At 43.0% G+C, this 13,271-nt stretch overlaps 1 protein-coding gene across 5 annotated transcripts in view; it reads left to right on the top strand.

The window, feature by feature from the left end:
* LOC126109623 (lysine-specific demethylase 4B-like) overlaps window positions 1–13,271 on the top strand; it is a 387,367-nt gene that overhangs the window by 209,761 nt on the left and 164,335 nt on the right. For all 5 annotated transcript variants that reach the window (XM_049914665.1, XM_049914668.1, XM_049914666.1 and 2 more), the window contains one exon: window positions 10,094–10,221. In XM_049914665.1, coding sequence (XP_049770622.1) covers window positions 10,094–10,221 — 128 coding nt within the window. The remainder of the gene's footprint in view (window positions 1–10,093; window positions 10,222–13,271) is intronic.

Raw genomic sequence — 13,271 nt, 5'->3', positions numbered from 1 at the left:
CGTCTGTGGTCTGTCGAACCTTAATAGCAGGCAGAAGTCTGTACCCGTCTTCACTGTTGATGTCGGGCCGCTCCATGATTTTCAATTCTCTCTCTTTTTGTGCGTGTGCACATCCGCAGTTGTCTAACAAGTATTACTGCTTCTAGAAACATTCTAGCCTGCCCACAATTGCGACGGTGCTCTGCTAGTGCCGATGTGTTGTGCTGACCCGACCGAACGGGGCACTCACTTTCTGCTGTGCTTTTGCTAACGAGTCTTCCATTTTCCCCAATGTAATCAGTGCTGCTGTCACACTACCTCCTGCACACCTGTAGGATTAAGGAATTTTACTGCATCATTGGTGGACCCTACCAGATCCTGAATCCTGTCGCAACTCTCGACAACTGGTCAGATGTCTCCTCCGACGAAGCACCTATTCTCCTCAATTGCTGATGCCTTTGACGTGAGGTAAGTGCATTGTTGGAAGCTGTTTTCTTATTTCGTTCTCTCCTCCTACTGAACTAAGGAGCTCCTCTTATTATTTTATTGTCATACCCATTGGCTCAGAAGGTGTTACGGAGCTCTTTCGATACTTACTCAGTATTGTTTTCGTCTCTGATAGGATGAGTTCACGCAGTCATTGTGTGTAGGATAGTACACCTCTGAGCTGGATGATGATGGGATTTAGCATGTTGTGGGTTTCTGTTAGACGTGGCTCAGATGGCCATTGGAAGGTGTGTGGCCTCCACATTGAGGATTGGAATTGCATCATTACTTTTTGTTTTGGCATTTCTTATGCGGGCTGTTAATATGCTGACGAAATTTATGAAACTCTGCATTTTCATGGCGTTAAATGGCGAGTGCGTTGTCGACATTTTACACCCGTCGTTGTGGACAGAATTGCACAAAGCTTCAGACAGTTTGCTCAACTTATTGCGTAAAGGTGTCCTCTGACACTGGACAGAGGGAGTTACCCATCGCCATTCCATCCATTTACTCAGAATATTTGTCATGCCAGGTTCAGTAGCATTTTGGTAAACATACCTGCACCCGATCACAGATACAGGCGATTTTCATTCCTGAATAATGCTGATAATCTTTTATGTTGTTACATCGGTAAAGCTGACCAATATATCAGTGTGTTGTACATGCTGCTTTGTGTAAATTGAGCTAACTGAGTCGAATTCTTGACATACGATTCTGCGTGTCCCAAGAGGGGACATAGTTTCCTAACCCGACACTTCACCAGACTGTAGATATGTGAGTCAATCCTATTAATGGCAGGCCCGAGGGGACAGCTTTCGTTATAGATCTTAGGTACTCCATAAATTCTCTGCTGATGAAACCACCTAAAGTAACATCTCTCGGGAAGGCCATCACAATCGTAGAAGAGCTTAGAGGTGTGAAGACATAACAATTCTCCAGGCAGATAAAGGAAGTGCGATGGTTGCAGTGGATACTGTGCAGTATGAATAAAAAAATTATCTATTGTCAAGCGATCTCATCTACGTGGAACTTAAGAGTGATCTGATGGGGAAGATCAGTAAAAAGGTGTGAGCTCTATTCTGAGACACCAGAATCAATCAAGGCGCAGTGAAGAGGCCCACGAAAGTCCCACAGACACCAAGAATTTGTGGAGTACGTAAAATCCTAAAGAAAAGCTGCCCACAGGCTTGCCTGTAATAGGACTCACTCACCTGCAGTCTGGATAGAAAACCATATATCGATTCAGGAATCAGAACTGTATGTGAAGGATTCAACTCATTTCATCTAACTTACACCAGGTCAGCATGTGCAGCAAACTGGTATATTGGTCAGCTTTGCCATAAAGTCTCTCTTCGCCAACATACCAGCAGAAGAGATGATTGGCATCATTCAGATACTAATACCACTTGATATCCGGGATCTGGTGTGATTTTGTTTATTGACAGCCTATTTCATTTAAATAATATGAGAAAATGGACAGAGTGGAAGTAAGATCCTCCACCCTCTCCAATAGCTGCAGACATCTGTACGCGAGCACTTGAGCAAACTACATTAAGCTTCACTCAATTCCTTCCACACTGTCAGCTGCAATACATTAAGAACACATTCATCATTTGGCTGCACGGAGAAGCAGAGCTGCAGAAGTTCCATCTGCAAATAAACGGCCGGCATAAGAACATCCAGTTCACACTAAAACAAGAAAGTAACAGTGTGACTCTGACCCTTGGTGTGGAACTCTGTTGCACTCCCAACAGAATACTGGGGCACAAGGTCTATTGCTAATCCACCCACAACATATGGGTCCTATTTGGATCACAATGTTGTCCAACTCAGAAGTGTCCCATCCTACACACACTGACCGCCTGAGCCCACTGCATCAGTGATTAAAAGACTATCGAATAAAAATTGAAAGAGTTGCATTACACTTTCTGAGCCAGTGAATGTCAAGCTAAAACAATAAGAAAAGCTACTAAGTATAGTAGGAACCCAGAGACAGATAATGAAATAAAATAACAATTCCCGGTGGTCCACTGAGGGTTCAGCGATTGAGTAGGCTAGATGCTCTGCCGAAGAGACATCGAGTCAGTTTTCTAGAGTGGCCACAGAATTCAGGATCTGGTAGAGTCCATTACGAACTAGTAGTGGACATAGTAAAAGCCGTCAGTGCCACAGGTGTCTACAAGATACAGTGTGAATGCAGTGCTGTCTAACTGGGAAAACTGAAAGGCCCATTAGCATTCATATACTGTAATGCCACCTGCAATTACAGCGACACATCCGGAACCTCCTTACAGCAAAGAAACGCTGGGACTGGTGCCAGACATGCACATGCCTCAACTCCACCCTCCCTGTCAACTCCTCCAAGTACTGGTCAGCCTTCCACCGCCTTACTGGTAGCCATCCCACCCCACATTACCCTATCCTCCATGACGATCGACCCTTTCCTGACAACCTCAGTAAGGCTAACCTTTTTGCTCCCCACCTCTCCGAGGTCTTCTCCATTCCTGACGATCCCCATTTTGATTACTCCCTCTTCCCCACCGTCCTTGACTGCAGTGACACCTCTGTCCCACTGCTTGCCCATAGCTTCCACTACTTGGATCGGTTACCCCGCTCAGACATAAACACTCCCATCACTGCACACGACATCACACTCGTCCTCCGCTCCATACGCAACACCGCCCCTGGTCATGATGGCGTCACCTATCTTCACCTCAAGGAATCCCCCCCATCCTTCCTGGCTGTCCTTGCTACCCTGTACAATATCTTCCTCTCCACTGGATTTTACCCTGACCTGTGGAAGACTTCCTGTGTCCTGTTGTTCCCTAAACCTAACAAACCCCTCTCTGATACCTCTTCCTATTGTCCCATCTGCCTCACCTCTGTGTTCAGTAAGATCATCGAGACCATTCTCTCTCACCGTATTCACTGCCACCTTAATCAGCACTACCATCTTCCCCTTACCCAATGTGGCTTTCGGCCTTCCTTCTCCGCCGATAACCAGCTCCTTAACCTTACCAATCTTCTTTCCCTCCAACTTAACTTCCGTCGCTCCGCTATCTTTGTTTCCCTTGATCTCCAGAATGCCTATGACCGTATCTGGCATCCTGGGCTCCTCTTCAAACTCCAGACCTATGCTCTCCCCATCAACTTTGTCTGTCTCATTGCTTCCTTCCTCTCCCATTGTCCCTCCTATGTGACTATCAGAAATTCCAACTCCCGTACTTTCTATCCCTCTGCCGGCGTGCCCCAAGACTCTGTCCTTTCCCCTCTCCTATATCTCCTGTACACTGCTGATTTGCCCAAACCTCCCCCACCTCTTCATCTCCTCCAGTTTTCTGATGACACCACCTTCCTGGCCCTTTATCCTACCGTTCAATGGTCCCAACATACCCTCCAAACCCACCTTGACCAATTCACCACTTGGTGCAACCAGTGGTTCCTCCATATCGACCCCTCCGAGACCCAGGCGATCATCATAGGCACCACCCACTCCTTCCATCTTCATGATTTCTACCTCACCATTTATGGCCATCCTATCCACCTCACTCCTACCCTCATATACCTTGGCCTCACCCTCGACCGCCACCTCACCTGGACTCCCCATCCCCTTACCATTCAACACAAAGCTCACAACAGACTCCGCCTCCTGAAACTCCTGTCAGGCTGGACATGGGTCTGCATCCTTCCACCATCCTTCACACCTACAAATCCTTGATCCGCCCCATCCTCTGTTATGCCAGTGTGGCTTGGATTTTTGCCCCCCACAGGTTCTAAAAATCCCTCCAAATCGTCGAACGCCATGCGCTCCGCCTCGCCTTCCACATCCGCCTTCCGTCCCCCATGCATATCTTCTACAACCTCATCCCCTTCCTCCACCTTCTCCTTTTCCTTGAACACATCTGCACACGATATATTACCTGCCGCATTGATACCCCTCACCCCCTGGTGTCTCCCTTCCTCTCCACCCCCAGCCCATTGCCGCGCCTTTACCTTTTGTGTCCCAACCTCTCTCTATCTCCACACTCTCCGCCTCCTTTCCCAATGCAACTTCCTCCATCTACCCCTCCTGGATGATGAGCTTTGCCCTGACATCTACCCGTCCTACCAACTCTAACCCCACCTTCCTCCTGCCTCCTCTTCAGGGCTCTCTCTCCTCGCCCTCCCTTCTCTTGAGCAGCTTTCCCCTCCTACTCCCCCTCCCTCTCTTGTGCTCCCTTTCAGTGTCTCTGCACTCCCTCCTGCCCTGTCTTCCCTCTTCATCTCCTGCCCCTCCAGTCTCCTGCCTCTTGGTGCACCCGCTGACTCCTCTACTCTTTTCATCCCGCCACCTCCCCTGCTGCACCTTGCTCTCCCCTTCTCTTCCATCCTCTCCGGCCTGTCCCTCGGCAGGTCCCACCCAGTTTTATTCTTCATCATGTGTGCTCCAAGTGGGTTTAAAGTGTGTTGTTCTGGAGTGTTTTTAATACTGTGGCCGGTTTTTAACCTGTGCGGGTGCCTTCAGTGTCATCTTTGTGTTTTAAGATTCGCCAACTGTGTTTTTTTAACTTTATGTCGACTTTTTTAATTGTCCCCCCATGAACGTCTCCATGTCAGTGTATTTTTACCTCCATTATCTCCCCTTATTTTGTTTTATGTCCCCCTTTTTTATTGCCTTATATGTAGCATTTTATTCTTGTATTACTTGTTATGTCACTCCGCTGAAGAGCTGCTGACACACGGGCAGGGAAGAAAAAAAAAAAAAAAAAAAAAAAAAAAAAAAAAAAAAAAAAAAAAAAAGCAACCCTGCGTGTGGTTTGGACTGCGTAGTAAATCGGCACTAACAGAACACCACCGCAAGTGTGGGCAGGCTATTGAGTTTCGAGAAGCACGAATACTGGCAAGACAGCCATGAGTGCATAAACACAAAATAACAGAAGCAGTCAAAAATATGAAGCAGCCCAACAACATCAACATAGAAGTTTGCTACAGACTATCAACACCCCGGTTGCCAGCTATCCCACTACCCCGGGCTGCATGTGACCACATGGCTGTGATCTTGCCAGAGACTGCCATGACCAGCTAAACAAGTGGTGAGATCTACAGGAACCAACTGCTGTTCAAGAAAAACCAGACTCTGTGCTGCTAAAATGTCAGAACTTAGTAATTTTCATGAGGACGCAATTTGGTGAGATACATATGATTGTTACATGCAGAAAGAATATCCCACCCGAAAGCTGCTTGTCTCACTAAGAGATAGTGAGTTGTTTCTCAGACAGAAAACCAGCCTCTGAGTGACGCTAAAGAAGGTAGGGTTTTGATGGAAAGGTAGGGTTTTGATGAAAAATATTTTCTGGAAGAAGAGCTCTGCTCGAGCATAGGATATCATTGAGATACTGTTCTTTGATAAAAGTATGTTAGTGCAAATCTCACAAAGTTGTTTGGTCGGATGAAACATTGGTAAATGCTGATCATTCCAGACCAAACGTGAGGACTCATGACACTGCACGAGAAACATTGAAAGCTTCAGCTGTTGACTCATTCTTTTACATGCTGGAACAGTCAGTGTGTTTGTTCCAAGTGCTTTGTTATTGTTTACATTGGAGAAATCTGGGGACTTCTTAGCAGAAATAAGGCCAAGAAAATTAAATATTAGTTCAGACACTTATTGCTTCCATACATAGAATATAACTCCAGCATAATATTTGATTGTGCACCATATTATTCTGTTCAGTCAAACCAATTCCCCACATGCAGAAGCTGGAGGAGGGACATAGTGGATGAGCTAGAGGGGAACAGAATAGATTCATTTGATAGGGAAATGAAAAAGGCAGACGTGCTGGAAATCGTGAAAGAGTATAAATCGTGTAATGTCACTTGGGACATTGATGAAATTGCAGAAGAAAATGGTCAAAAGCTTTGCAACTTCCACCATATCGTTGCCACTTCAATGCAGTAGAAGTCAAGCGAAATTATATATTGCAGACAGAAACAAAAGTTTCAGTTTAAAAGAGATTGCAATTTTAGTGCGTGAGATACCAGGCAGTATTATTTCTACAACATGGAACAGTATTGTCACACACATGTGGGACTATTTAGAAGAGATTAGGAGGCAATAGCAGCAGTAGTGAAGATAGTGATTTGACATAGGAGATGTGGCTAATGATGACACTCCCGTTGAGGACTGTCAGACAATGGAAAATCCAGAATGGAATAAAAACAATGATATATTAAGTCAAACAATGGAAAATCCGTGATAGAATAATGACAATATTATGAAAAGGATAGATTGCTGCTCACCATACAGTGGGGACGTTGAATTTGCAGACAGGCCTCGGCAGCCAGATTCAGTGATCCTGTGTCTGTGAGTTGTGTTTGTGTGAATGTGTGTGTGTATATGTTGTCTTATTCAGAAGAAGGCCTTTTTTTGTTTAGCAGTCTTTTTGTTGTGCCTGTCTGTGACTCAGCATCTCCTCTTTATGATGAGTATCAATCTATCCTTTACATATTATTGTCATTGAAGATTGTGGTTTTCTATGCCCTTCCACGAGATGCAGGTTAGAGTCCCCCTACACATCAAAATATGTAATTGTTCCTTTATCTCAACATATATTTCCTAACCTTAAATTCTTTTTAATCATAAAAAAAGTTTGTTTCAGTCCCCCGAGGTTATTAGCAGTTTTTTCACACTTCAGTAGTATGATGCTCCAAAGGCTCCTGGTATGACATTCACAGGCAGGTGACTGACTCGACGTAACAATAGACACCCACTTAGCAGCATTGGCATCACAGCCATCGGTTGTGAGAGACCCCCCCCCCCCCTCTTTTTTTTTACTATAAATAGTCTTTGGCCTGAGGAATGCTTTAGGAACTCATCCAAAATGTCAGTTTATTTTATTATTTTAAGTATTTTATAAGATGGTGCAGCATGTCATACAAAAAGATTTTAATAAGATAGACACAGATTGTGGAAGCCTACATATTTGTATTGCTTTAGTGGTTCTTATGCATTTTGATCATCTGTTTTGAGATACAATCCTCTCATCATCAGGTTGTTTACACTCAGTTTGTGGTATTATTAAATAAAATAAAAACATGCATTCTTTATTAAAATTTATAATACTGACCATTTTTAGCTGTAATTGGATATATAAGAAGTTTACTCACCAAGTGGCAGCAGGAGAACACACATAAAAAAGGTACTACGTATGCAAGCTTTTGGAGCCAGTGGCTCCTTCTTCTGGCAGAAGAGGTGAAGGGGAAGGAAAAGGACTGATGATGAAGTTAAGTAGAAGGGTTAGAGTTTTGAAAAGCACCCAGAACCCTGGGTCAGGGGAGACATGCCAGATGCCATGAGAGGGAAATTACACTCAACAAGATTTGAAAAGCTGAGAGCTTAAAGGTGGAAAACAGGGTAATATGCAAAAGTAGAAATAACTGCTAAAACATGAGTTCATAAGGGTGAAAAGCTAAGTGCATTGCATTGTATGTGAGAGGTCTAGCAAAAGGGGTAGATTTTGGGAAAGTCACCCTGCACTGTGAGTCAGGGGAGGCTTACCGTATGGGATGAGAAGTACAGTCTTTTTCCTTCACCCTTCCCCTTCAACCCTTCTGCCTGAAGAAGGAGCCACTGGCTCTGAAAGCTTGCCAATCACAACAGTCTTTTATGTGTGTGTTCTGCTGCCACTTGGTGAGTAAATTTTTTATCTGTCCAGTGAAATAAGTTTATATCTTAAGAGTTTTAATAATTGTAGAAGAACCACAATGCCTCATCCGGTACTAGCATTTTGATATTACTGACTCTTTGGGTAAGAGGAAGCAGTTGTTATAGTTTGTTAGTAATAATTATATGCATTCAAACACTTTAATGGTACATTATATAATTCAATGACACATTTCAAGAGACACTGTTCTCATCATGAGGTTGCTATCACTCTTCAGTGTACGGTGTACTATTAAAGTGGGTGGATGCAGATAATTATTACTGATAAAGTATAACAATCACTGAATCACAACCAAGAAATGCACAGTATTAATTTCCCGTGTTGCTAGCTCAGATTTCCAGAACTAGTGGACCGTATGTTGTTGATCTGATTGCTAGCCACATAATTTTAATAAATTGTGTACATGCAGTGTAGTGATTTATTAACATGTGCCCAATATGACTATCACTTACTGAACGGCTGTATTCACAGAAAAGACTCCTGATGATAGATTTTTTAACCTTCAGAAAAGTGGAAGTTGAAAATGAAATCCCATGCAGCCAGAACACCCCCCCCCCCCCTCTTTTCCCCTGCTCATTTTCTGCTTTAATTACACTCAAGCATCCTGCCGAATAATTCTATGTCACTCAAGTTGTTCTTAATTTTTAAAATACGTCCATTCTGTTGGAATTAATTTGATTTTCTATTTACCTTTAGCATACAAAGTAAAAGTGGACCCACCCGGATAGCCGTACACATCAGAGTGCCGCATCCGGGATGGGGAGATGTGCCGGACCCGAATCGTGGATTAACTATGAGGGTCAGTGTGCCGACAGCCTGGATGTGGTTTTTAGGCAGTTTCACACATCCTACTAGGTGAATAACAGGCTGGTACCAAAGTCCCACCTCATTTACATATTTATAGGATTTTTGCCCACTCTCACATGGGTAACACAATACACAGACATTTGGGGTACACATGTAAACATTTCCCATGCGGGGTGGAGGGTGGGTTAACAGTGTGGAAGGCCATCTGGCCACCCCTTAAACTAACCGTGCCAAATCCATGAATAACAATGCTGATTCTGTGCTGATGCGAGACAAAAGCACAAGAAGAAGAAGATGATGATACAAGGTGAAAGTGGCCATGTTAAGGTGTAAAGGCAAAGCTGTAATAGAATCCACCTGTTATCAGAATGAAATTTTCACTCTGCAGCGGAGTGTGCACTGATATGAAACTTCCTAGCAGATTAAAATTGTGTGCCGGATCGATACTCAAACTCAGGACCTTTGCCTTTCGTGGGCAAGTGCTCTGCCAACGGAGCTACCCAAGCATGACTCACACCCTGTCCCCACAGCTTTACTTCTGCCAGTACCTCGTCTCCTACCTTCCAGACTTTACAGAAGCTCTCCTACGAACCTTGCAGAACTAGCACTCCTGAAAGAAAGGATATTGCGGAGACATGGCTTAGCCACAGCCTGGGGGATGTTTCCAGAATGAGATTTTCACTCTGCAGTGGAGTGTGCGCTGATATGAAACTTCCTGGCAGGAGACCTTCTGTAAAGTTTGGAAGGTAGGAGACGAGGTACTGGCAGAAGTAAAGCTGTGAGGGTGGGGCGTGAGTCGTGCTTGGGTAGCTCAGTTGGTAGGGCACTTGCCCACGAAAGGCAAAGGTCCCGAGGTTGAGTCTCAGTCTGGCACACAGTTTTAATCTGCCAGGAAGTTCCACCCTGTTTTACTGGACCATCCATGTTATTTTAGTTTTTCTTCTGCACACACTTATACATACATGCACTTGCATTTTGAGTGCTTTAGTCAGCCATTCCCTTGTTACTAAACCCAACCCTTCCTCCTCTAGAACCAATCTGTCCCATTTATACTGCCCAGTAATGATTTCTTGGAGGTTACAGTATATTGTAGCTCGTATTTTCTGATTTATGTGCAGGTCCTGGCTTCATGAAGGAGATGCAGCACTCGGCACCGGCAGATATGGCCCTGGAACGTGCTTTCAATGCGTACTGGAGCGAACAGTACCCACACTGTTCCCTGTGCACTGTTTTGCTGCACACAAAGGTATGAAACACAAGTACACTGGCATTCTTCCTTACAGTAGCCTCCTATTGTACACACTATACAGATGGAGAATGGAGAACTGTAAGTGAACATCGACAACAGTGTTCCCAGGAGAGAAGTTCTATTCTCACATTAAAGAATTCTTTTACATCCTAGTAGACTGAGAGCTACAATGAAGGTAATAAAACTCCAGTATTCGGATGAACTGGCGAACTTAGAGGAAGCCCTCCAAGCAATTATGAATGTACTCATGTACTGTACGCATGAGCATCTGCTTAGTTGTCAATATCAGCCAAACAAAAATTTTGCATCAACCTTTACCAAGTACCAAACTTAGAGATCATTGGTGAAATTCTGCCAAATGTCAAGCACTTTCCTTACTGCAACAGTCATCTCTCTATTAATGCAAATATTGATTCAGGAATTCGGTTTTGTGTAAGACGTGGTAGTGCGGCTTTATGCTGTTTGCAGGATATGGCATCTGACAGCTGTGACCTCAGCACTTGGTAGCTCTCTGTCTACCAGCAACGCAACATCTCTGCTATATGGGGAGTAGCAACTATCCTTTTCATAAAACAAGAACTTTATCAGTTACAGACCTGCTAATAAAATTCTCCTTGAAAAGTAGCAATATTATGAAAAGGAAAGTTGCTACTCACCATATAGCGGAGATGCTGAGCCGCAGATAGGCACAACAAACAGACTGTCACAAATAAATAAAGCTTTCAGCCATTAAGGCCTTCATCAACAATAGACATATACACACACACACACAGCATGCATGCAAATGCAACTGTCACACATGACCGCAGTCTCAGGGAAGTAAAAACTCTGTGTGTGTGTGTGTGTGTGTGTGTGTGTGTGTGTGTGTGTGTGTCCAGGTCTCTTGTTGATGAAGGCCTTAATGGCCAAAAGCTTTATTCATTTATGACAGTCTGTTTTTTGTGCCTATCTGCAACTCAGCATATCCGCTGTGTGGTGAGTAGGAACTTTCCTTTTCATAATATTGTTGCATTCCATCCTGAATTTGATCTCCTTCAAAATTAATGGAAAGGATTGTGTGCATGAATCAGGGTCATTCACATAGATACAGAATTTCTTGGCCAATAATTTTAGTGTACAGCGTGGCCTCTTCTAGGTTACTAGACTCATTCAACAATTAAATAGAAAAATAGCCGTACAGCAATTGTAGCTCATTAAATCAATACAATTTTTTGTCTTATTTTTCCACCTGTTGTCACACAGATTGAAGTGATGTTACCAGTAATGGAGATTGCTGTATCATCCTTGTCTATGTATCTGAATTTGAGAATAGGCTAGTTGATCATGCTGGTCAGGGGAGGTTACGAATGTATTAGAGTGCACATTGGACAACGTGAGAAATGCATGTTTTGGGATTATCTTCCCAGTAGGGTACTTATCCCTGATATAGAAATGGTTACAAAATGAGTTGCATTAAGTTCTGGGCATACTCTGCACCACTGACAAACAACAGAGTTGTACTGTTGTGACTCCAATTTCCCACACCAAGATATCCATGGTCAGTCCTGTGTGAGACATTCACTGAATACAGTTTTACACTACTTACATCTCATGCTGCATCATCGGAGATGGGCTGTACTGTCAAGAAGTGTGAGAGCAAATTTTAAGGCCAAGAACAGGTTTTCTTGTGCAAGGGTGAATAGAAGGTACGTGAGTTTGGCAATAAAGAATTACAAGTCAAGACGTTTGTAACCCCCTACTACCCGCAGAACAGGTAATTTTCATATCCTGAAGAATGGGGTCTGTCACTTCTGCAGGCTTTAACTGCAGAATTGTTGCAGAACCTTTGTGACCTCCCAGAGCTTCTCTGAATGGTCCAAGGACACAAAAATTTCAGGGACATAGGCCTGGCCTACAGGGAGCATGCTCCAGTGTTTCCCAGCTGAGACCAGCCAATTTTTGTTCTGAAAGAGCTGATGTATAGGTGCGTGTATTGTCTTGCAGAAGAACCTCTTCTCTCATCAACAAGTTGCTTCACTGTCTGGCATCACCCAAAACTTCAGAGTGGTATGCAGCATTTACACTGAAGTGCTAAAGAATCTTCAGTCTGATCAAAGAGGCCCAGTGTTTTCCTACGCGGTAGGATTGACATAGTGTGTAATTGTTCCAATGAGCATATCAGTTGTACAAAAGTATTTTGTCTTTTGAATAACAGCAACTTTGATTATTCTTTCTAAGTTTTATTGTTTTTTTCAATGCAGGACAAAAAGACACTAAAATATGTGATAAAAGATCTGCAAGCCTTTCTTGCACTCATAAATGTATTGGAGCTATCCAATAATGAACTTCCTCGAGTCTAAATTGATTGTTCAGATGGACAGTAAAATTATTCAAACATTATAGCATATTATTGGCTGGTAACTGGTTTACCTAATCACAATATTGAGAAACTTTACATATATTTGGCCATTGATGGCTTACAGGAGAAGATTTTGTGACAATTCCTGACTTAGCCAAAAAGTACTGGCAGTTGTTCTATAACTGCTTTTATAAGATGTCATGGCATTATATAGGTGATAGTTTTCACTGTAATCACTTCATTTTTATAGTTTTCACTGTAATCACTTCATTTCATTGTGTCTCTATTGGTTTCATATCTATTAATTCATTCATTTCATTTCAGTGAACCCGATTCAGTCAACTGAGTGATTTGAATTGCAGTTGGGGTTTGTGGACATCTGCTGAAGCAACTGCGGGTATTGGGTCAAGTGAAACTACATTTATAATTTGTTGTCAACAAATTTGATTTTAAAGGAATATAGATACTCACACATACAATAAGGGGAAATTTCTCCTGGATACATCAAGTGAATTTAATTCTGATGGGAAAATGCTCAACATTCTCTTCTAATTTGCTCACCATAGTTTTTCATTCTAATAAGGAATTCTGGAATATAAAGTTGAGATGTTGAGTGATCAGTAGACATATAAGCTGTATCAAAAATTATATGAATCTGTGGTATCTGTTCTTTTTTCTTCTTCATAATTATTCATATAAGAAATTCTGG

The sequence above is a fragment of the Schistocerca cancellata genome, chromosome 12, assembly GCF_023864275.1.
Source record: "Schistocerca cancellata isolate TAMUIC-IGC-003103 chromosome 12, iqSchCanc2.1, whole genome shotgun sequence".
NCBI lineage: Eukaryota > Metazoa > Arthropoda > Insecta > Orthoptera > Acrididae > Schistocerca > Schistocerca cancellata.
Note: the sequence above shows the minus strand (reverse complement) of the source record. Positions and strands in the feature narration are given on the sequence as shown.